Below are 25,548 nucleotides of genomic sequence, written 5' to 3' on the forward strand. Positions count from 1 at the left end.
TAGTCTGAAAAAGGATAATCCCTATTTTCCAAAATAATCTTTGATCAATACAAATTTACATTACAGATGCTAATGGTAGAGGGGAGGGGCTCTTTGAGCACATGACAGTCTTTGTGGTTATGATACTTCCGAAGAATTCAATTTGCTAGACTACTAAAAGTATGTTGGGATACCCAATACGTGATAAGACTCACCTCCAGACAACTGTTGTAGCGGTGCTATGTATTATAAGGTAATTAGGATCCTACCAGGTATGTCGGAAAAAGGTGGAACTCTTCACGATTTTGCGTCTCCCTGTCTGGAACTCCACTATATTCCTTTCCTATCCCTTATTCCTAGGGCTCCCTTCACTTTTCAACGCAGGCAAGCACCATAAAGATTTCCACAGGTTCTTCGATCAAAAAAAAACTGTCACCATAACGTCCTTTCCGATCAAGGAATAAAACTCGAGTGAGTGCCTTCACGCAGCTACCTCCCCTCTAATTTGTTATTTTCTTGTCGTTAAGACAACTGTTGTATGGCGTGAAAATAGCCCTTAACTACTAAATACTAGATCTAACTATTCTATGATGATGCAGAATATCCCTCTCGACTGTGTGTAAATGGGTGCGTGTATGTGTGGGTATCTGTACGAATCCAATTCCTTCTTCTCTCTCCCTCTTCCTGCTCCTTGTTACTCGGCCCCTACTTCATAGCTCAGCTTGACCGAACCTACTTTACTTCGAGCATAATGAGTAAGGACCTCCTAAATGCTTAAAAGAAGCAGAAATTAATGAGTGATGAGGAACCCATCACAATATATATGGTCTCAATAAAATTAAAACAAAATTAACTTCATATATTTGTCATTTAGTAAGTAATACAGAAATTTTCATTATTTCAATCAAAAGCTGAATCATTTTAAGGTTTTTGAATGAGACGAAGAAAATTATTGTATAATTTTATACGAGAGGAATAAAATTAAGATTTAGACTGTTTTTACCTTCATATAAATCTATAGATATATATTTTTATACTTATGATCGACTATGTTAATATTAATATGATAAGTGTAATTTTAATTGTGTAAACTTTTATTTATTAAAAGGTTCTATATAATTTAAAGCACCTCTCATGATTTGTTTTGTATTATAATTTTGCTTTAAATTGTGAATATCCACCTAATAATATATACGTTATGTTTTGTATAGGTATGTTAATTTATGATTTTATAATTTTTTCCTTTATAGTATTTAATTATGGTATAATGTATGATAAATAGTATATTAAACTTGTTATGTTTGTTTCATATCTATTTTGTAAAATTATTTTATATAATAAAAAACTGTTTAACCTTTATATAATTGTAATTATTTATTTTTAGTATTTTCCTTTAAACTTTAATTTTGAAATTATATATGACTGAAAAGCCCGGTTAGTTCCTCCAAAAAATCTCATAGTTCCTAGGTGGCGCTGCAATCACGGCCCCACTTCTTAACACGGCAGTGTCACCCCCCTGGGACCGACTATGAATACGGCCGTTAGTCATTTTCGGTCGGTTTATTGCCCTCTGTTTATTGCTTGGGACTCGGTGCTAGGCCTGGTAGGCTGCACAATGTGGAAAAGTCTTGTCCACCAGCTAACTAATGCACCTTTAAATTGTGTTTACATTTTGGAACGATTCGATTTCCCAGAGTGTACTAGAGGTCGATAAACTTGTGGTGATGCCAACAAAATATCCACATTAATTTATGCTCATATATCTTTTTATTTACCTCTATCACCTTAGCTCTACAAAATCTCTTTTAACATTTTGCCATATCTAAAATAGTATAATACTCAACTTAACTGAAACTCGAATAAAGATGTCAATAAAACTAAAACTATATAGAGAGAAACTTTTTTTAGAGGGAAAACAAAGGAACAGAAGATCGGACGGACCGGAACGACGTTTTTACAGCATAAACTGTACATGTGCTCGCCACATTACTCCCTCCAGAGTACTGGTTATTTGAACCTGATGCGAAAGTAACTTTTTTTTTCGAAGGTCCACTGTAGGTGCGTAGAGGTGCGGCATTTGCAGAATTCCCAACACCTTCCATTTCCGACTCTCTTTCGAAGTAAGCTGGTTTAAGTCGTTCAATTGATATTGTGGTTGCTTTACTATTTACGTCAATTAAATAAGTTTTGTGGTCCAATCGCTGTAATACTAAATAAGGTCCTTCGTAAGGAGGTTCCAAAGGTTTTTTTACTGCGTCTATCCTTATAAAAACATGTGTGCAATTCTCCAAGGCTTTATGCACAAACATTTTCTTTTTTATATGATGTGAGGTAGGAACTGGTCTAACATCCCTCATTTTATTTCTTAAATCTTCTAAAAACAAACGGGGTTCATTGGTTTGAGGTATGTCAATAAAGAACTCACCAGGAAGGCGTAGTGTTGTTCCATATACGAGTTCGGCGCATGAGGCCTTAATATCTTCTTTGTAGCTGGTTCTTAAACCTAACAACACTAATGGTAATACCTCAGTCCAATCTCTTTCAGCATGACACATAATGGCAGTCTTTAAAGACCTATGCCAACGCTCCACCAATCCGTTCCCTGCAGGATGATATGCGGTGGTATGTATTTTCTGGGATCCGATAATCCTGGTTAATGCATTAAAAATCTGCGACTCGAACTGAGAACCTCTGTCGCTTGTGATAATTGACGGCGAACCAAAACGGGCAACCCATATATTGATAAATTCATTAACAATGGTGTCAGCTGATATGTCCTTAATAGGAACAGCCTCTGGCCAGCGTGTAAACCTTTCTATCATAGTGAGGCAATATTTATATCCTTTTCTTACAGGCAAGGGACCTATTATGTCAATGTGTACATGTCTAAAACGTTCATCTGGAATTGCTATTTTCTAGGGTACAGTTTTGACATGTCTATGTATTTTACTTCTTTGACACTGGAGACATGACTGTACCCAACTGGATACATCTTTGTACATGTAAGGCCAGACAAATTTTTCTTTCAGCATTTTTAACGATGACTTAACACCGGGATGTGCTACGTTATGCACTGAATCGTATATTTGGCGTCTTAAAATTTTTGGAATGAATGGCCGGACATCATTTCCTGATATATCGCAATATAACGCTTTAGATGAATCCTCTAAATGAAGTTTTTTTAATTTCATTGAAGACTGATCCGATTTCAATAGATTGGTAAGCTCTTCGTCGGACTCTTGCGCTAGAGCTAGTTCCTCTGTCGACACAATTACAGGCATACTTACCACTTCAAGTCTTGAGAGAGCATCTGCGATAATATTTTTTTCCCCGGGAACGTATATTATTTTGGTTGTAAATTGGCTAACGAACTCTAAATATCTGACCTGCCTTGCAGACGCTTTGTCTGATTTCTGTTGAAAGGCATATGTTAGTGGTTTATGATCCGTTTTGATAATTAATCTTTGCCCTTCTACCAGGTGTTTGAAGTATTTTAAACCATTATAAATTGCTAAGAGTTCCCGATCATATGTACTATATTTCTTCTGAGTATCTGACAATTTCTTTGAATAAAATCCTAGGGGTTTCCATTGATCCTCTTGATACTGCTCTAGAACTGCTCCCATACATGTGTCAGATGCATCTGTATATAGTGCTAATAGAGCATTCTCTTTAGGATGTACCAACAAGCATGCTTCAGTGATTTGTTGTTTGCAATTGTTAAATGCCTTGGTTGCTTCGTCGGTCCAAATTATTGGTCTCTTGTCTTTCTTTTTAGCTCCATTTAAGTATCTGTGAAGGGGTGCTTGAACTCTTGCAGCATCTTTAATGAAGCGACGATAAAAATTTATGATTCTTAAGAACCTGCGTAACTCTTGTATATTACTAGGTTTCTTGTACTGTTGTACAGCTTTGACTCTATCGTCCATTGGCTTGGTACCTTCCTTGCTAATTGAGTAACCTATATATTCGACTTTGTCAACTGAAAATATACATTTAGACGGATTAATAGATAAACCAAACTGGCGTAATCTTCCAAAAACTGTACGGAGGTGTTCAGCATGTTTCTCTTCATTCTCAGATGCGATTAATATGTCGTCTATATATGAATGACAGAAAGTCAAACCACGCAATACAGTATCGATCAACCTTTGGAAGGTCTGTGCAGCATTACAGAGCCCAAATGGCATAACTAAATATTCGTATAAACCAAATGGGGTTATTATGGCAGTTTTCTCCATATCACTTGCGGCTAAAGGCACCTGATAAAAAGCTTTTTTAAGATCCACTTTGGTGAAAATAGTACAACCTTGTAGTATGTAGAAGAAATCGTGAATGTGAGGTAATGGATAACGATCAGGTATCGTTATAGCATTTAGCCTCCTGTAATCGCCGCAAAGTCTGAATTCTCCCGTCTTTTTTTGTACCATGTGTATAGGTGATGCCCACTTACTTGAAGATGGTCTGCATACTCCTTTCCTTATCATTTCATCAATAGCCTGTTTGGCTGCTTTATATTTATGAGGAGGCAGTCGGCGAGCTTTTTCTGACACAGGCTGGCCCTTAGTAATAATCTGATGCTCTATAGTGTGAATTCCTTGTTTCACTGATGCGTCCCTGGTAACATCAATATATTCCTTAAGTAAATTGCTATATTTTGCACTTGAATCAATGGTTGTTACTGATGGTTCTTCAACGACAGGTACATAACCAAGAGAGCTTAGATTTGTTATTCCATCAACTAATCTTTTCTTTGATAAGTCCACTAATAATTTGTAGTTGAGCAGAAAATCTGCTCCGATTATTGCACATGACACCTTGGCTACAATGAACTCCCAATTAAAGCTTCGTCTTAGACCTAAATCAACATTTATTCTTTTTCTTCCATAGGTTTCTATAGGTGTACCATTTGCAGCATACAATTTATATGTCTCTGAAATTATGTTATCAGGTACTGATGATTTTGGTACGACTGATATATCAGCACCAGTGTCTATCAAATATTTCATTCTTGTTTTCTTGTCGATCAAAATCAGGCGGTTTTGACTATAATTTCCATCATCAAACGCCTGTTCTTGAGATGGTTTTATTGGTTTTCCGCTCTAGGATTTATTGGACGATTATCTTGCTGTGTCCAATTGCAAGGTGATTTACATTTAAAAGAGTCCTTACCAAATTTTTGGTGATAGTAACAATAACCTCCTCTATTACTGTTATTTGATTTAGATCTATGTCTATTATATTGTTTATTGTTATAGTTGCGACCTCTAGACCTTGATCTACTAGCTGTTTTTAACTGACTAGAAAGTGCAGCAATTTGTTTACTTAATTCGTTAATAGGAGATTCCATAGGGTCTGTAGTATTATTATTATTAGCAGAAACAGCTGAGACAATTCCCGTATTATTAGGTCTAATAATCTCCATTATTTGATCTGCTTGGTTTGCTAGTACGTTCAGATCTTTGGTATCATTAATGACTAATACAGCTTTTACATTTTCTGGTAGTTGGTCTAGGAAAAGTGTTCTCAAGATGGAATCATTGCATTCGCCACCTGCTTCATTTCTCAGTTTTTGTAAAAACAAGGATGGTTTCATTTCTCCCATTTCCCTTCCTCTCAGAACTTTGCGTAGTTTTGATTCTACTGTTTCGTCTAGAGCATTAATGATCCTAGATTTAAGTGCATCATATTTTCCACTGCTTGGTGGGTTACTGATTATATCAGATACTATAGGCAAAACACTTGTATCTAAGTTGAGTATTATGTACCTGAATTTTGTTTCGTCATTGTCCACGTTTGAAATCACAAACGCAGATTCTACTTGTGCGAACCATAGGCCTGCATTATCTTTCCAGAATGGTGGAAGTTTTGCTATTGTATGGTGGTTCATTATAGTACAATTTTCAGCTGCGTCCAAAAACTCTTCTTCAGTTTCCTCCTTACAAGATTTTGAAGCTAATTCTTCCTCTTCCTTTCCTTTTACTCTTGATCGAGTGAACATTGCGTTCCAACATTAGAGTTGGCACAAAAGTTGGATCACTTTGGGGTCACCAGAAATGAATGTGGTGATGCCAACAAAATATCCACATTAATTTATGCTCATATATCTTTTTATTTACCTCTATCACCTTAGCTCTACAAAATCTCTTTTAACATTTTGCCATATCTAAAATAGTATAATACTCAACTTAACTGAAACTCGAATAAAGATGTCGATAAAACTAAAACTATATAGAGAGGAACTTTTTTTAGAGGGAAAACAAAGGAACAGAAGATCGGACGGACCGGAACGACGTTTTTACAGCATAAACTGTACATGTGCTCGCCACAAACTCGATCCTAGTGCTGCCATCTAGCGGCCCGTAGATGAAGCAGAACTATTGAACGCCTAAATCGAAATTCGATTAATCGAAAGGCGATTGTTATCGAGCAGAAGCGATAAGTGAGGATACGAGAATCACTTAAGTCGTCTGCGCATGTCCAAAGCTCGGGTGGGGGTAACCTATCCGACGGACCGCTAACGGGGCAAATCAAAACTTTGCCGGAGCACTTCAGCGACCACCCTTGGACCAGACACAACTAAGCACTATTATATATTCATACGTAGATGGCTGAGTCCACAGGACGTAAGAGGAGTCCCGGGTCGGGCGACTCTGATGAGTTCGCAGAACCGACAGCTACCGATGCTTCCCAGGAAAACCTGGAGAAGAGGATCTCGAGTCTAGACGAGAGAATGGAAAAACTGGAAGGGTCTTTCCAGGATTTCATTTCTCAAGTCCAGCAGGTTTTTGACAAGCTGCTGAAAAGTAAGACTGTTCCCGATGAAGCAGCAGTGGCAGCTGCTTCTGCTACCGAAAAGCGCGCTAAAGGCCGACCGCGAAAGACCGCGGCCGCTCTACCGGCATCGGCCAATCAGGGTCAACCATTGTTGACAGTGACAAGGCCGAGTGATGATCCCGAATCTCAACCGACATCGGACGATGCTTCGGCTGAAATATTCCAGGGGGCCTACAGGACGAGGATCCTGAAGGGAAAACCTGGAAAAGCTACCGGCCAAGGGGATGACTGTATGCCCCGTTGGCGTGTTCTCGAATCCCTCCAGAGGTCAAACTTAACCTTTGTGGGCGATGGAACGGAGGCGGTAGAGAGTTTTATTTCTCGAACTGATGCCGTCCTGAACCTTCTCAGGGTAAGAGATTCCGACCTCGTTGACGTCTTTCCCCACATCCTAACAGGTGTGGCGAGGATGTGGTTTGAGGATAACGAATTCTCAACCTGGTCTGACATTAAGTCCGCCTTAAAGTCTTATTTCAAATCAAAAACATGGGAGGAAGAACTGGAGACTGAGCTTCTAACAAGAACTCATGGTGCTAACGAGCCTGTGCGAGCCTATTTGCAGACTATACAGTCGTATATTCGGAAAATAGGCAGAGAAAGATCGGATTGGAGCCGAATCGCTATCGCGCACAAGAATATGCTACCGGTGTATAGAAGAGGCATTGCTATACATAAATACATGACGTATCGAGAATTCGAGTGTTTGGCGCTCAATTTCGAAGCCGCTAATAGGCCGTCATTAAAATACCGTCTGCCTGCTGCGCCTAAGGAAAGTTTAGTTCCTGAGTTGCCGTATACCGGCAGTCATGGAAGATCCCGAGAGTCTAGGCGACACGGTGTGCGTGCCCTAGAAATGGATAAAACATCCAGCTCTGATACCGACGGGTCAACAACGGAGGATTCGAATGATAACAAAGAGCATTTGAAAGCCTTCCAATCAACAAGGAACCGAGAAGGAACCAGTTCCAAGTCGAAACCTTCGTTAGATAAGGCAGCTGGCAACAATAACAGCCGGCAGTGCTCAAAACGTAAACAACCGGGCCCGAGCGCTACCTGCTTTAATTGCGGGAAAGCTGGACACGGTTGGAGTGCGTGTAAAGAGCAGAGAACAATGTTCTGTTACCTTTGTGGCAGCAAAGGGGTTTCTACAGCGGAGTGCCCTAAATGCTGTTAAAAAAATGCCAAGAGGAGTTCGTAAAATTTCCCAAGAATGTTACGACACTCCAAGAGCGGAAAAACATAATACCGAAAATCTTGGTTGAAATCCAAGATAATATAATCCCGGAAAATTATGTTGAAGAATATTCAGTACAGCAATGTGTGAATATTAACCATAATTATCGCTCCCGCGACTTCTCAGACCAACATGTTATGTTGGAGACGGAGAATGTAAACAAACACTCAAAGGACACAAGCGCTCGAGTGGTTGCTACCGAAAATTCGAACGATGATCAATCGGTCGATAAGTTACCGGTCGGGATATTATTGATATAGTAATTACGACGTTTGGCGATAGATCTAGGAAACTAGCGTTCTACACCACGATCACCGTAAAAGGGAAAAAGCTGCGTGCGCTGGTGGACTCAGGAGCCTCACGCACGTTTGCAAGCAAAGTAGCCATTAAATTGTTTAATTCAATTGTTATACAAGCCAATAAAATAGAACCCTTAAGAGTTACTGCTGGCAACAATCACACATGTAAAGTAATTGAGTCCGCCAAGATCCCGATATTTCTTGAGAGGAAGACAACTATAGTTGACACACTATGGATGCCTTCCTTGTCGAGTGATTTTATTTTGGGACTTGATTTCCTTCAAGATGCTCATGTTGTCGTGGACTTCTCCACGGGAGAATGGGCTTACAAGGAAAAACCTCAAAATAAATATTGGTTCTCGAATGCCGAATCACTAAACTGTGTAGTGGTGAATAACGGCTTAATGGTTCCCGATAATGATAACGCTAAGAAATTAAAAGAGTTTCTAGAAATTAAACTGCCCCCCATTTCTGGAAAACCTGGAATTTCAAAGTTAACGGCAGTCATAATTGACGCGCAAGATCACGAGCCAATCAGACAGCGCGCTCATAGGTGCACGGATAAAATCCGCCAAGCTATGTGGCAAGAGGTTGACTATATGCTAACCAATGGCATTATCGAACCGTCGCAAATTGATTGGGCGAGCCCGGTAGTCACATGGCGAAGAAAGCCAATGGAAAGCTCCGCTTTTGTGTAGATTTCCGGCGCGTTAACGCTGTAACTAAAAAGGATGCGTACCTATTACCGAACATGGCTGCGATCCTAGATGAGTTACGACAGGCCAATTATTTAACAACGCTCGACTTAAGTCAAGCGTATTGGCAGGTACCGCTAGCAGAAAAGTCACGTGGTATCACGGCTTTTATTGTTCCAGGCAGAGGCTTATTTCAATTTAAGCGAATGCCTTATGGATTAACTAATGCTCCCGCAATATTCCAGCGTGCTCTGGATAAATTATTGGGTCCCGAATTTTATCCATATGTATTCGTTTATTTGGATGACATTATCATTGTCACCAAAACATTTGACGAACATTTATTATGGTTGGATAAAATTATCGAAAAGTTAAGGCAAACTGAGCTAACGATAAATAGGGAGAAAAGTTTCTTCTGTAGAACGGAAGTAAAATATCTCGGATTTATCGTGGACAGTCAAGGTCTTCGCGTGAACCCGGCGAAAACAGAAGCCGTAATGACGTTTCCGATACCGAAGAATTTAAAGCAAATTCTTAGATTCTTTGGAATGGCATCTTGGTATAGAAGATTCATTCCAGAATTTGCGACAGTTGCTGAACCGCTAACGAAATTGACAAAGAAAAATCAGTCATGGGAATGGACAGCCAATCAGCAGTCAGCATTCGACGCGCTGAAAGGATGTTTAACATGCGCGCCAACGCTTGCATGCCCAGATTTTTCGATCCCGTTTGCATTACAGACCGATGCTAGCAATGTTGGCTTAGGTGCTGTTTTGACACAAGTTATCGAAGGTCAAGAAAGAGTAATCGCATACGCGAGTAGAGCGCTTACGGATCCCGAAAGAAAGTATACCGTAACCGAGCAGGAATGCTTGGAAGTGGAGTGGTCGATGAGGAAGTTTCGATGTTACCTTGAGGGTTATCACTTCACTGTAATTACCGACAACAACAGTCTCCGATGGTTGCATAACTTAAAAGATCCATCTGGAAGACTTGCTCGTTGGGCTCTCGCCTTGATGGAATACAATTTTACGATCGTACATCGTAAAGGAGCTTTAAATCACGTTCCTGATGCTTTGTCAAAAGCACCGGAAAGTTTAAATGCTTTGCTACCGTCTTACGCCGATACCAAGGATGCGTGGTATTTAAAGCGCGTAAAGGATATCGAAAGATCACCAGAAAAATTTCTTGATTGGAAATTGGATGGAGAGTTGATGTATCATCTACGACGTTCAGATTTGGCAGATGCTGAGCTCGAAGATCTTGATGCTTGGAAACTGGTGATACCCAGGGAGTACAGGCAGAAAGTGCTCGAAGAATGCCATAAGTTACCGCAAGCCGGCCATAAAGGTATCGATCGTACATATTGACGCCTTTCGATAAATTACTTCTGGCTAGGTATGTTCAAAGATGTAACGGCTTACGTCAGTCACTGCGACTAATGTCAGCGTTGCAAGGTAGAACAACAAGCTCCCGTCGGCTTCATGGGAAGTCGAATTGTTGAACAGCCGTGGACTGTAATATCGGCTAATATTATGGGCTCACTGACGCCAAGTAAACAAGGGTTCTCCTATGTGTTGGTAATCCAAGACCTATACACAAAATGGATCGAAGTAGCTCCACTTCGACGCGCTAACGGCAAAAAGATTGCAGAAGCTATCGAAAACTTGGTGATTCATAAATGGGGTACACCAAAAGTTTTAGTTACCGACAATGGTACCGAATTTGTAAATAAAGACATAACTGCTTTATTACAATTAACGGGTATGAGGCAAACCACGACACCTCCATATCATCCCCAGGCAAACCTCACCGAAAGGGTGAATAGAAGCCTGAAGATGATGATGAGGGCCTTTCTCGATTCTGATCATCGAGAGTGGGAGCAGAATTTGCATGCATTTAGATTTTCATTTAATACTGCCCACCATGGTTCACTGCAAGCTACACCTGCATTCGCTAATCTGGGTAGAAACCAGAATCGGCAAGGTCGACGCGACGTTAATTAGAAGGCGATACCGAAATCATGCAGCAACCGACAGAAAAGTGGTTGGCACGCATGAAACACTTGGAAACACTCAGAACAGTTTTCAAGTATGCTCTCGAAGAAGCGCACGAACGACAGGCAAGACCGTATAATCTACGTCGTCGTGAACAGCAATATGAGGTTGGCGAGTTAGTCTTAGTTCGCAACCGACAGCTCTCGAATGCCGTAAAACACATATCGGCTGCACTGAACAAACCATTCGGTGGACCGTATATATGATTGCGAAAAAGTTATCGGAGACAGTTGTAGAATTGTCTGATTTGGCAGGAAACGTCACTGGCAAAATATCTACGGCAGACATCACGCCATACAAGCCTGAGCTACTGCAACAGTAAACCCAGACTGAAGTGCATCACTGCACGCTTGGGCGTGGCAGCGAAAAACGAACTCGTGTTCGGGCGCTTTCGGTTTCGGGTCGGAACCTCCGTTACGGGGGGGCGGGGTATGTATCGAAGTTTCCCGTTACGTACAATGACCGGCAGAAATGACGTCCCTTGATGCGTTTAGGAACCGCATTTTAGGATCCTTCACTGTATACTCTATTCTGCTAGGCGGAGATAGGGGAATGGAACGCGATAACTATAGTAGTTAGTTTATCTCGCTCTAAATGCGTGAGTGCGAGAGAGAGAGCTTTATACGGCATAGCAGGGCAAGCCAGGCGTCCCGAGGCTTATTTCTATCTGTGCCATTGCCTATGGCTATCTCTCTCGCTCGGTAAGAATCATTCGTCCGTCCTTGTTTAGGTCAGTTCTACGCCAATGGATACTCTCTAAAGAAGATTTTCTCAGGCGACACCATTGAAGACTGCGATTACAGCGGGGATTTTAAAATACTGTGCACCTGTCACTGTCAAACGTCAGTATGAAAGATTATTGTCGCTTACAGCGTTTGGTGCAATTAACATTATAAGTCTGGATTATTATGTGATATTCTGTAATGCACATATATATATACATATGTTAATTTACTTTTAATTTTTTAAACCAATAAGTTATTGGCATTATAGAAGAAACTCATTTATATATAAGAATATACTGGTTTCCACTTATGTAACTTTTCTTGTAAATATAACATAATTTTAATTAATAAATTTCACTCGTTTATTAATCAGACTAAGAAGAGTTATTTCTTTTAAATTTTAACATGTATAGAATAATATCCTAAACGCGCACACTTAACTAATTATTATTAGAGAAATATTTTTATAATCGTTACACATTGATAATAATATATCTCAATATCCTTCAGTTTAAAATATCATTTACATTGAAGAAATCTTGATCAATGGTCATGAAGAGTTCGTGGCTCAGTGGCTAGGTCGCTTGCCTCGAAAATTAGTTAGAGCGCTTTTGTCGGTGGTTCGAATCCCGCGGGAGATATTTTTTTTTTTTTAGAAAATCTTCTTTAGAGAGTATCCATTGGCGTAGAACTGACCTAAACAAGGACGGACGAATGATTCTTACCGAGCGAGAGAGATAGCCATAGGCAATGGCACAGATAGAAATAAGCCTCGGGACGCTTGGCTTGCCCTGCTATGCCGTATAAAGCTCTCTCTCTCGCACTCACGCATTTAGAGCGAGATAAACTAACTACTATAGTTATCGCGTTCCATTCCCCTATCTCCGCCTAGCAGAATTGAGTATACAGTGAAGGATCCTAAAATGCGGTTCCTAAACGCATCAAGGGACGCCATTTCTGCCGGTCATTGTACACAAGATACCGAATAAAGAGTATAAAAGCTACCGAACAGTGGATATTATTAATCCCTACGTTACTGACTCGTGAGATAGGCTCACGAGTGGATTATAGCTAACGTCAAGGATAGACCCCGTTGACAGGGAGAGGCCCGGATGAAAAGACCGGCGCTCCAGGAAACGATGTCCAGGTTGTTCTGAGAAGTAAGGCAGGGCCATGCCAAACAGCCCAGGCAACCTGAGATAAGGAGAAGCGGCCTCGGGGAGTCCTAAAAGAATGACCGTGTCTACTAGTCCCCACGAGGAGGGGAGATAGAACATCGAGTCTGGCTTGAACGCTAGTTACGCGCTTCAAGCAGGCTGCGCGAATGTCGTGCGCAGACTGCCATAGCAGGCAGTCGGAACGCGACCATGGGACTGTGCTGATGTGTCCGTGCGTGCTGGTGAGCGCGTGACGCGGCACTCAGACAGCCATGGGTCGGTTCGCGTACCAGAGGCGTGTGCTATAGGCCAGCCTGTACGTACGTCACGACTGAATACCGGCCAATGCATAGTGGGTTGTGCAGGGGCGTAGTTAGCCCGTTGGAATGTGTCCCGGTGCCCTCCATAATTCCATAGGCTTGCGCTATGGCTGGACAGGCCGCGAACATTGCCTCCGTGATGGTCCGCTCCTGGCAAACTCTATGCTTGGCAATGATACCGCATGTTCCCGCACTCCTCACCACCACCTGTGTGTGGGTGGTGACGGATAAATATATGCCTCTCAGCAGATAGGTCTGCGAGGCTCGGACTTCCGCAAGGAACCCTCCCCTTTCTCCACGACCTAGCATACTGCGCGACCCTGGCTACCGCTACCGTCCAAATGCATGGCCGCAGGGCCGTATAAGATGCACAGAAAATGGAGTCGAAAGACTCAAATGATACCGCAGGGTTGTTGGCCACCCAACTGACCAACTGGCGCCCTGATACCGATAAATAAGGACGGACGAATTTAATGGGAAAACCCGTAGTATGAGTGGCCCCTCACACTAACGGGAATAACGTTACACATTTTTTTATCATGAACCCCTTATCCACCATTATAGCATATTAACCAGGAATCATTTTTTCTAATAGTCCACTTTGCATAAAAATTGATTTATCGGATGCTCTGCCACCATAGCATTTACCACAATATATGAGATAAGACTTGATGGAGTTATTCCAATGAGTATCTTTAAAGTCAGGTGCCCCTTGTAATGGGAATACATTTTTAATCGACACTGTAAGCATTTGGAGCTTTGTACAGCTATTTCAGTACAGTCCAAAATTATCCGAGTGTCTTGAAATTCATTGAAGCAGGTTAGAAAATTTTGTTGATTATCTTCTTTGTCTGGAAAACATATCGCCTCTTCCAAGACACAAGCAAGCAGATGAATTGTTTCTTGAAAATAATTACAGGCTGTTGGTTTTGATATCTTAAATAAAACTCCAAAACACTGAAAAGACAAATTCAATTTTAACTTGTAAAGAGTTAAACCATTCGTTCTCCTAAAGGGCACAAATGTCTTTCACTTCCTTTATTTAATATTAATTTTGCACTTGCAACTAGAGTATGAAGAACACCATATTTTATTCCAGTAAACGCATGTAAATCATCATCCTTTTTTAAAATATCCATAAAACTATAAGATTGCGTTTGAACACTAATATTAGTTACATTTGCATTTACTTGAACTGCTATATTTGCTACTTGCACCTCAGTTTCAAATTCTTTATCTACTGTACTACCACCAATTTCAACATTTTCACCAACAGTTACTATTTCTTTTTCTAAAATATCCAATGCAAAGTTAAAACTATTTTTATCGGTACTACCTTCAATACTCTTTAATATTTGTATATCATTGTTTTTGTCATAGGTAACATCATTGTTTTTCATTAAGGGGGTCCTTCCGTGTGACATGTTGATAAAATCGATTTTTTTTTATTGCTTAAATGTATTCCTAAATATGTGTAGAATTTGCTGGTAAAGTATTTTTCTAATATTCCAAGTCATTGGTAAGTTTTAGCCGTTAGGTCAGTAACGATTTTTCATAGTCCTATATGGTATTCAAACTTTTTAACGCGTTTTTCTCAAAATTACATTTTTCCAACTGGTCGTCATGATATCTTGAAAACGGGTTGACCGATTGCTTTGAAATTTGAACAGTTGCTTCCTCAGATGTATATTTTTCGTATGACCTAAAATCAATCACAAATTCCAAGCCATTTTTTTACATACAAAATTTATGAAACAAAATTTAAAAAATTTGATTTTTAATTTCAAACGCATGACAATTTTTCAGTTTTTTATATTTTTGATTGATTATAGTTCATACGATAGCTAAAAGTATACAGATTAAAATGCCGTTCTATTTTTTCATTTTAAAGAAGCCATTCAGCCGCAATCATGGCGAACATCCTGGTCCGTTTTTTCTTCAAGGACGCATTCGATATGAAGTCATGCACATTCCAGCGATTATTTCACCTTAAAAAAATTGTACATACTACTAAAATATCAACAAATATACAGTAAAAAGCTGGGGTGAGTATCTTTTCATAATTTTGAGAAAAAAATTCGCAAAGAAGGTTAAAAAACCGATCGTTACACGGAGGGACCCCCTTAAAATGTCTTCTGAAGTTTCACTAACTTCTTCACAATTTTCACTACTGTTATGTAGAATAAGAGCTGCATTAGCATCGACATCTGACAATTCTTGCTCCGAAAAGTATTCTTCATCATCTAGTCTGTGATTGGATGAAAGATGTTGTGATGGCACAGAATCTGCTTTCAGTCGCCTTTTTTTACTTTCTAAAAATATTATTACACATAATTTAATTTATACTGTGAAAATCTTAAATGAAATTAATTTTTTATATGAGTTTACTAATATTAATTAGCACATAGAATTACCTAGATTTTTGTAATCTGAAATTTTAAAATGTAAGCCACAGATAACAGTGTGTACTGATATGTTAGTAATGTTACACATTGTAAGAGCATCTCTCCACTTCAATAATAAAGCCTCTTCTTGTGGAAAATGATGCATTGGAATGCCCATAGATGCATATGTTCTGCATCCTTTTATTACACACTTTTTGGTAACAGACATTTTCATTAGGTTATGCTTTATGTGGACTATCTCCGGCCACAAAGAGTACCGCACTTTGCAACAGGAATTATTTCGGGCTTTTTTCCCATAAAACTGTTTAACAAATTGTAAAACTCCCAACTTCTTCTTCTCGCTCCTGATGTTCCATTATTAGCTTTTATAGCCTTGTATGTTTTCATTAAACTTCTCCACTTAATTTCAACGGTCTTAGGACTTATATCTTCACCTATTTCGCTAAACTGTTTTGATATTTTCTTCCACACTAATGTTTTCATTCCGTTGCTGTATTCTTCGTCTTGTTCTATTACAGCGTTTATTAAAAATTGAATTTTGTCAGTGTTCCAAATTTTTTCAATTTTTTTAGGGTTTTGATTCTCATCTATTAATGACAGGTTATTGTCTTCAACACTTTCCATTTCTGTATAGCTGTCATAATTAAGAAAAGCCATTATAATTAAAACATGTATGGCTAAAATATTTATTTAAGTGCACGTAATGTCTGTATAAAATTTTTAAAACCGTAGTATATTTTTTATAACCTGTAATAATAAACTTACCGTTTTCCAAATTTTTAGCGTGTTTTAACGTTTACATGGACCGGCTTCTGCCACTTGTTAAATCATATAATAAGATAATTTTTGCTTCATCACCAGTATCAAATTCTTTTGTTTCTAAGTTCATATAGGCTGGGTTTAGCCAATTTTTTATCTTATTTTAGTACACTATTGCTCAATAATCTTGCGAGAGGCGAGGGGCAGTGGGGATAAGAGAGGCAAGGGGTTATCTAGGGAATTCTAGTGGACACCGTCAAATTTTTGATCGGCTATCCCTTTGACGTCAAAAGAGCTGTCAAAAGCTAAATTAACCTGTATTTTGAAGAAATACAGAAACATAAATATGTTTAAAAAACATATAAGAAGAAAGAAAGAAAGGATTTTAATAAATATATAAAGAAAAAATATCAGATGAGTATTAGTTAATAGGAAATGTTAAAGTAATTGTTAATTATTAAGAAAATATACTTTGTGGTTTTTGTATTTCTGTTACAGGTTAAATGCTGTTTCTGATGAGCTTAAATTACAGAAAAGAAATATATATAGACCAATAAATAAAAAAGGACTAATTTATGAAGCATTTCTGTGTGGACCAGTCATTTCAATAATTATGATGTAATGTTCTAATAGTGAATGTGTAAGCGTTTGGTGTATATACACAAAGAAATTTTATTATAAATTAATAATTATATATAATAATGTGTTGATTCTTATTACTATAAATTAAAACTAGTTCAATTAAAATATTCTTTTTCTTTCCTCCTTATCCGAATTCTATACATACATAGTAATTACATATTCTCGTAGAATCTATTCTTTAAACTAATTAAATTGTAACTATTTGGAATGTGCAAGTCATAACTATTTGCTTCAATGATATTTATTATTCATTGTAAGAGAAATTGCATAGAGCCTCTGCAAATTTCTTATTAATATGTCACATCCTTCTACATATTATCTTTTATGACATTCATATGCCTCCTTCGCACTATTTTTTTCTAGTCTATAACATATAAAAATAATTTTACAATCATTAATTATTACACGCAGATCTGATGATTCTGCTGATCTCTAATTAATTTTATAAATATTGAAATCATTGATAAACCATTGTCTAGTTAAATTTGAAAAATAGGCATTTGAATGATGTTATTTAAATTTGGTATCTCTTTTGTGAGATATGTTCTCATAGTACTTGGGAAGATAAAGTTCTTTAGAAGGTATGTGTATACTAATGAGTTCATTTTGCTTTCAGCTTCGAATAGTTTTTCAACTACGTGTTTGGATATACATTTTGAATATAGAATACATTTATTTTGTTACTCCTATTATAATGTTGACAGAATTGGTAGTAAGATATATCAATCATCTGAAAATAATAGAATATATATATGGCGACTAGATAAATTAAGGATTTAAGACAGATAATTCTCAACAACAAATAGGAGTAACAAAATAAGTATTGTATATTAGGAATGGATATCCAAATATGTAGTTGGAAAATTATTTGAAGCTGAAAACAAGATTAACTCAGCAGTATACATGAATGTATTGGAGGACAATATCCTGTCAAATGTAAAGAAAAGATATCATGTAGACGAAGTACCAAACATTATATTTAAGTACAATAAATTAAGTGAAGTGTCTAGATTCTTCAAATTTAATAAAGCAATAGCTTACCTATCATCCTCACATTGATAGAATCAATTAGACAGCAGAATAAGCATACTTCAGCGTATTTGAAAATATCTAGAGAAATATTGGTATATGTTGAGAACTAGAAGAAGAAGGAACAAACAAGGCAAATAAATGTCACACAAGATGTGAAAGAATGTGACAGATCAATAAGAAATTTGAAGAGTCTCTATGTAATTTGTCTCGCATTGAATAATACAAATAATTGAAGCAAATAGTTATGACTTGCACATTTCAAATAGTTGCAATTTAATTAGTTTAAAGGATAGATTCTATGAGAATATCTAATTACTATGTATGTATAGAATTTGGATAAGGAAGAAAGAGAACGAGTATTTTAATTGAACTAGCTTTAATTTATAGTAATAGGAATCAACACATTATTATATATAATTATTAATTTATAATAGAATTTCTTTGTGTATATACACCAAACGCTTTCACAATCACTATTATAACATAATTAAACCATAATTATTGAAATGACTGGTCCACACAGAAATGCTTCATAAATTAGTCCTTTTTTATTCATTGGTCTATATATATTTCTTTGCTGTAATTTAAACTCATCAGAAACAGCATTTAACCTGTAACATATATAAAAAAACCACAAAGTATATTTTCTTAATAATTTACAATTACTTTAACATTTCCTATTAACTAATACTCATCTGATATTTTTTCTTTATATATTTATTAAAATCCTTTCTTTCTTTCCTTTTATTCGTTTTTTAAAAATATTTATCTTTCTGTATTTCTTCAAAATACAGGTTAATTTAGGTTTTGACAGCTCTAGTTGAGTTCGGAATTAAACTCTTTTCACTCCGACGGAGCTTTCCCTAGAATTCCCTATTCACTCCGTCTAGTAATTCTGTGTCCGGGAGCAAGTTAGAGAGTGAATAGGGAATATGGAAGAGCTGTGATAGCTAATTGCTATTCTATCCCCATTTCTAAAAGGAAAATAGGGCTAAGGATAAATAAGAAATATTGGCACTAATTGGGAGCTCCGTCTGACTAGTTTAAGCGGGAAAGAAGCAAAATTGACAAATGTTGGTTTCATTATTTTGGAATTAAATTTCAAACGTTTGTTTATATAAATCTAAGGGCCTGATAAACTAAGTGAAATAAAATTTAAAATAATACAATATCGTGTATAGTTAAAAAATTAATCTTTTATTTCTTTTTAACAGTTGTTATGAATAATGAATATAGTTCGTGTAGACTCTACCAATTTTAATTTAATTTATTTTGATAACTGTCTTCTTTCAATTAATTGCAATAATTTAGTAGTACAGCAAAAATGAAAAATTCCAGTAGCAACTTTATCCCTCCATATATTTTTAATATAATTTTATAAACTACTCACTACTTTTTTCTTGCAGTAGGACATCCATTTTTATTTTATCAAAATAAATTAAATTAAAATTGGTAGAGTCTACACGAACTAAATTCATTATTCATAACAACTGTTAAAAAGAAATAAAAGATTAATTTTTTAACTATACACGATATTGTATTATTTTAAATTTTATTTCACTTACTTTATCAGGCCCTTAGATTTATATAAACAAACGTTTGAAATTTAATTCCAAAATAATGAAACCAACATTTGTCAATTTTGCTTCTTTCCCGCTTAAACTAGTCAGACGGAGCTCCCAATTAGTGCCAATATTTCTTATTTATCCTTACCCCTATTTTCCTTTTAGAAGTGGGGATAGAATAGCAATTAGCTATCACAGCTCTTCCATATTCCCTATTCACTCTCTAACTTGCTCCCGGACAAAGAATTACTAGACGGAGTGAATAGGGAATTCTAGGGAAAGCTCCGTCGGAGTGAAAAGAGTTTAATTCCGAACTCAACTAGTGTAATTACACTACATTTGGCAACGCTGATTCTAAGTTACGAATGTTGATCTTGTATTTTGCGTATGTACTACAAGGTATAATTTTCTTTTCAATTTGGAAATTCTTTCAGAGCAATAAACTATAACATTCAAATCTTGTAAACTGATAAAACCATCGATTCTGAAGAAACACCAACCTCAAGAATACAAAACATATTTTTGATTTAAAAAGCATTTGAAACATAAATTATTAAGCTCAGATTCTTTAAAAATATTATTTACACATTTTTATATGAAAAATTCATTAAAAATATTTCTCAATACAACTTTAGTTACATACAGAAGTGAATGGAGAATAACAATACTTCAATCTTATGCCTTCCATTTTATTGAAGGCTGCCGTAATGCACTTTCTGCGTAAAAATAGTCCTCTGACTGTGGCTCTAATTTAGATTTATATTCTAATAATGCAGTTCGATCTCCTTGCAATACAAATATCTGAAAGAAAAATTGATAGTTAAACATACAATCTTACAGTTTACCATGCATTTATATAAATACAATTCTATACATCGATCACTGCTCTACAGCAGGACAACTTCTTTGCCAATTCTAGCCGGTCTTCACTATTATCCACATACTTTAAATACTTTTCCAAAATATTTAATGGAGCATGTGATTTATGCAATACATCTAATATCTTCTCGATAGGAAGATTTGTTTGCAGCTTTTTTTTAGTTCCAAGCCAACCCTATAAATTCAATTCATATAATAATAATAATAATTAATAATATTTACACAAATTATACAATTTAAATACCTTTGTTAAAAGTATACGATCTATGTCATCCCAAGCACTAACTGAAGCTCGTACAGTTAAAGCAACTTTCTGATATTGTACTGGGGGTATTTCATGTTGCTGAGACAATGCTGTAGGAGAGAAAGCACTTTCGCCTGAGTCCCAAAATTCTTTACATGTTAAACTTAACGATTCTAACACAGAGGAATTAATTTCTAAGGATCTTCCATTTTCTGTAAGCCTTGCAGCTGCTTGCCATTCTGTATATATAATTTTTTTGATCAGTTTGCAATCATAATGTAAAATATAAAAAAATAGCTACTTACCCAACAATTTGATATAATGTTGAACAAAAAGTCCTTCTTTACAATCAGGTAAAGAAGAAAATTGTGTTTTGTAACAGTTTTTCAACTTTTGAAGCAATCGCTCAGGATCCCTTGTATTATTTATAAGAAGATGTAAACTTTTCATCTATAATTAATTTTATTAATTGGATTAACACAAAGCACTTATCAGATTAATAATTTTGTTAAATCACTCACAGCAGCATCTGTTGATTTTCCTAGCATCCTGTAATATTTGATCATTAATTTAAGTAATCATATTGCTTATTTTGAATGCCTAATTCAAATACACTTACGTCAATATATCAGTAATATCATGGATTTGCATTCTAATTGAAAGATAATGTATATATATATGTGCTGCAGCTGGTCTTTCCATTAATAATTTTTGAACTAACTGCCGCTTAAGTGTTTTTATAAGAAATAGAATAATCTGCAAATAATATTTTGTCAGCAATTAACAGTAATTTGTAGTAAACATAATAGTGCATTTGTTTTGGAATTTACAATTAATATGGCATTTCCATCCCCACTTAATATGGCAGCATCTAATAATTTTGTTTTACTTATAAAAGATTTATATGGTTCTAATGAATATGCCTTCCCAAGTAATATTTTTCTCAAAGTAATATCTGGTTGTAAACCAGCAGTTTCAATTGGTAAATTTTGAATTTTGTCAGCAGCAAGAACTATAACATATATTTATTCATTAATCTTACATCAAGCTGATGTACAATTGTTTTTCTTGATTTCTAAATGTTAACTGATACTTACTAGAAGACAGAGTTTTCTCTGATATGACAGAGAGTATTGGCTTCAAATTTTGTATCTCATCATTAAATTTCAATGAAGTGTCCGATGTAGGTGCATTTGATATTCCTGCCCATAATTTTTCAGTATCATTTTTTGTTACTCCAAACAAAGCATCTACTTGCTGAAAGAATAATTACCACTAGTAAAAAAGAAAACAAAAAGTAATACATTATTTACAGTTCAGTAACCTCATTATTTTCAAAACAGAATGAACGTTTTTCACTGCTATACCAAAAGTCTTCATCGTCTTTCGTAGAATTCATGTTTTTCAGCAGTGTTTATTAATTATTTTTACAATTGGATTTTTGATGGATCTGTGACGAAAAGTATCCCAAACAAAACACATGTTTTTATTCAATTTTGTAATTTTGAAGTGTAGATTAGATCGTCATTTTAATCAAAGATACACAGGGCACGGAAGTTTGTATGTATTTACAATTTACACCCTGGGCGAGGGGTGCTTTCCAGTTAGACTCATGGAGATTAGACTGAAAATCGACACAGGACGTTTATTTTCCGAGATCAGATTCAGATCCAGACTTGCCGCAGTATCGCAACTTATGAAAAAAATACTAGACCACCCTAGGCTGATCCGGATCTAGTGAGGAGGCTCTTCCGCGAGCGGGAATCCGGATCCGGATTAAGTAGAGTAAGTAGGAGCTATATACTCGGACTATTCAATCAGTGCTGGGATTCTGTAACTTCCCAGCGATGATTGTCGGTATCGCTAACTACCGATAGTTGTCGCTTGCAGTAACGAAAAGAGCGATTCTGTAACTTCCGTCTATATGGATTCAGTAACTAGTTATCGACGGTACATACTAGATTGTCCGAAAACTTTTGTAGAAGTGAGTCGACTACCTATATGACTAGTGAATATGGCCGAAATCTAGTAATATATTGCTATAATGTCGTAAGGCATTTATTGTAGTATTCATTTAGATATCAAGATGAGAAAAAGATAATTGAATAATCTTCAAGATAACGTCAATTTAAAGAAGCAGAAGAAAAAACTGCAAAATAAATGTAATTAAGAAAAACTATGGATCTTAGATAAGTAAAAACGTTTGAATAATTTAAAGTATTTATATATTAAATTTACTAGTGTTACTTTGTGGAAATATATTTTGTACAAATATGATTTAGGTGTTTGTGGCTTTCGCAAAGGATTAAAGAAATGCAGCATAAATGTTTATCAGAATAATAATGAGAGACGAGACAAAAATGACTGATAAGTGTAATTAAAATATTCATGCGTACTTTATTGACATATATGTCATCTGGTATAACTTTTACTGCTACGATGTTCATATTAATTATGATTTTATGATGAGAAACGCATGGGTCAAAGAAGGCAATACTTCTTACAAGGTAAATGTAAACAATTTGCAAATGTATTATACTTTCAATTTCAAATATAAAACTGTGTCTTAACTGTTTAGTTGATTAATTATTTAGATATTACTTTTATCGCTGGAATGATATCTTGCTCATATCTACGATGAGCAGAAATAAGAAGATATGAAGGACTTTCGACTAATCCCATCCATGTAAATTGCTTCCTTTGGCACAGAGTTTATGGTTAGTAATCGCAAGGTATATGTAATTTTTATTACAGTGTTTATTAATTCAAAGTTACTTTTAATTTGCTTAGCTTAATGAGTTTATATATTAAATATGGTCTGCTTTGGTTTTTCAGATATTACTGAGCGACTGAAGTGGAACTTTTATCAAATAACCTATTCAAGGATTATAATAAATATATAGAGTATGGATATATATATAATTATTAATAATCATACGCTGCAAGATTTGTACAGATGACAAGTGTCTTTATAACAGTGATTTTGCAATACTTAATTAGAACAAGTTCAAGCAAAGTTAAATTATACAAGTTAATATTGAAATTTTATCATTTTCACTATTATTAAATATATTTAATAGATATACAATATGCAGGGCGTACCACTTAAAATGCTCCAGAACATAGATACAAAAAGACGCGTACCTCTTCAACTATAAGAGATATTCAATGTTTGCACAGGACTTTTTCGAAACCTTTTGTTATTTGCTTCCAAAAGGGTCATATGAAAAAATTGAATATCTCTTATAATTAACGCAATACACGCTTTTTGTATCCATGCTCTGGGGCATTTAAGTGGTACGCCCTGCATATTGTATATCTATTAAATATATTTAATAATAGTGAAAATGATAAAATTTCAATATTAACTTGTATAATTTAACTTTGCTTGAACTTGTTCTAATTAAGTATTGCAAAATCACTGTTATAAAGACACTTGTCATCTGTACAAATCTTGCAGCGTATGATTATTAATAATTATATATATATCCATACTCTATATATTTATTATAATCCTTGAATAGGTTATTTGATAAAAGTTCCACTTCAGTCGCTCAGTAATATCTGAAAAACCAAAGCAGACCATATTTAATATATAAACTCATTAAGCTAAGCAAATTAAAAGTAACTTTGAATTAATAAACACTGTAATAAAAATTACATATACCTTGCGATTACTAACCATAAACTCTGTGCCAAAGGAAGCAATTTACATGGATGGGATTAGTCGAAAGTCCTTCATATCTTCTTATTTCTGCTCATCGTAGATATGAGCAAGATATCATTCCAGCGATAAAAGTAATATCTAAATAATTAATCAACTAAACAGTTAAGACACAGTTTTATATTTGAAATTGAAAGTATAATACATTTGCAAATTGTTTACATTTACCTTGTAAGAAGTATTGCCTTCTTTGACCCATGCGTTTCTCATCATAAAATCATAATTAATATGAACATCGTAGCAGTAAAAGTTATACCAGATGACATATATGTCAATAAAGTACGCATGAATATTTTAATTACACTTATCAGTCATTTTTGTCTCGTCTCTCATTATTATTCTGATAAACATTTATGCTGCATTTCTTTAATCCTTTGCGAAAGCCACAAACACCTAAATCATATTTGTACAAAATATATTTCCACAAAGTAACACTAGTAAATTCAATATATAAATACTTTAAATTATTCAAACGTTTTTACTTATCTAAGATCCATAGTTTTTCTTAATTACATTTATTTTGCAGTTTTTTCTTCTGCTTCTTTAAATTGACGTTATCTTGAAGATTATTCAATTATCTTTTTCTCATCTTGATATCTAAATGAATACTACAATAAATGCCTTACGACATTATAGCAATATATTACTAGATTTCGGCCATATTCACTAGTCATATAGGTAGTCGACTCACTTCTACAAAAGTTTTCGGACAATCTAGTATGTACCTTATCGACAACTTTCGGTAATTGAATCGAGTTACCGAGAGATATCGCTAAGAGCGATTCTGTAACACAAAGATTTCGATAATTGTCGTTAAAAAGGGCGGTCGCTACCGAATTCTATCGTTAACTTAACGACGACCGTGATAGGCGTCGGTAGAAGTTTACCGAGAAAGTAAATATAATAAATGTCACAAATATTTCTTAAATTAATATTTAGATATCACAAAAAAGTACTTACAATAAATTTTCTTTATAAATTAAGGCTTACAGTAA

General features: G+C 35.8%; 1 protein-coding gene across 3 annotated transcripts; it reads right to left on the minus strand.

Annotated features, from left to right (window-relative positions):
- Window positions 1–18,506: 18,506 nt before the first annotated feature.
- On the minus strand, window positions 18,507–22,749 carry Vps16B (Vacuolar protein sorting 16B). 3 transcript variants are annotated; one of them, XM_066744623.1, is made up of 10 exons: window positions 22,154–22,471; window positions 21,927–22,086; window positions 21,660–21,841; window positions 21,449–21,585; window positions 21,351–21,378; window positions 21,135–21,279; window positions 20,830–21,068; window positions 20,581–20,760; window positions 20,350–20,507; window positions 18,507–18,752 (listed from the first exon to the last, which is right to left on the minus strand). In XM_066744623.1, exons 1-9 carry the CDS (start codon window positions 22,226–22,228, stop codon window positions 20,382–20,384), a joined length of 1,272 nt encoding a protein of 423 aa, XP_066600720.1. In that variant the 5' UTR covers window positions 22,229–22,471; the 3' UTR covers window positions 18,507–18,752; window positions 20,350–20,381. The 3 variants fall into 3 exon arrangements, with proteins under 3 accessions (XP_066600720.1, XP_066600719.1, XP_066600718.1); XM_066744622.1 differs by lacking the exon at window positions 18,507–18,752 and adding an exon at window positions 22,547–22,749 and having other exon boundaries at window positions 19,875–20,507; window positions 22,154–22,453; XM_066744621.1 differs by lacking the exon at window positions 18,507–18,752 and having other exon boundaries at window positions 19,875–20,507.
- Window positions 22,750–25,548: the final 2,799 nt, after the last annotated feature.

Source organism: Prorops nasuta, unplaced genomic scaffold, assembly GCF_024137725.1.
Source record: "Prorops nasuta isolate Cenicafe-Biocafe unplaced genomic scaffold, Cenicafe_Pnas_1.2 PNAS00048, whole genome shotgun sequence".
Taxonomy (NCBI): domain Eukaryota; kingdom Metazoa; phylum Arthropoda; class Insecta; order Hymenoptera; family Bethylidae; genus Prorops; species Prorops nasuta.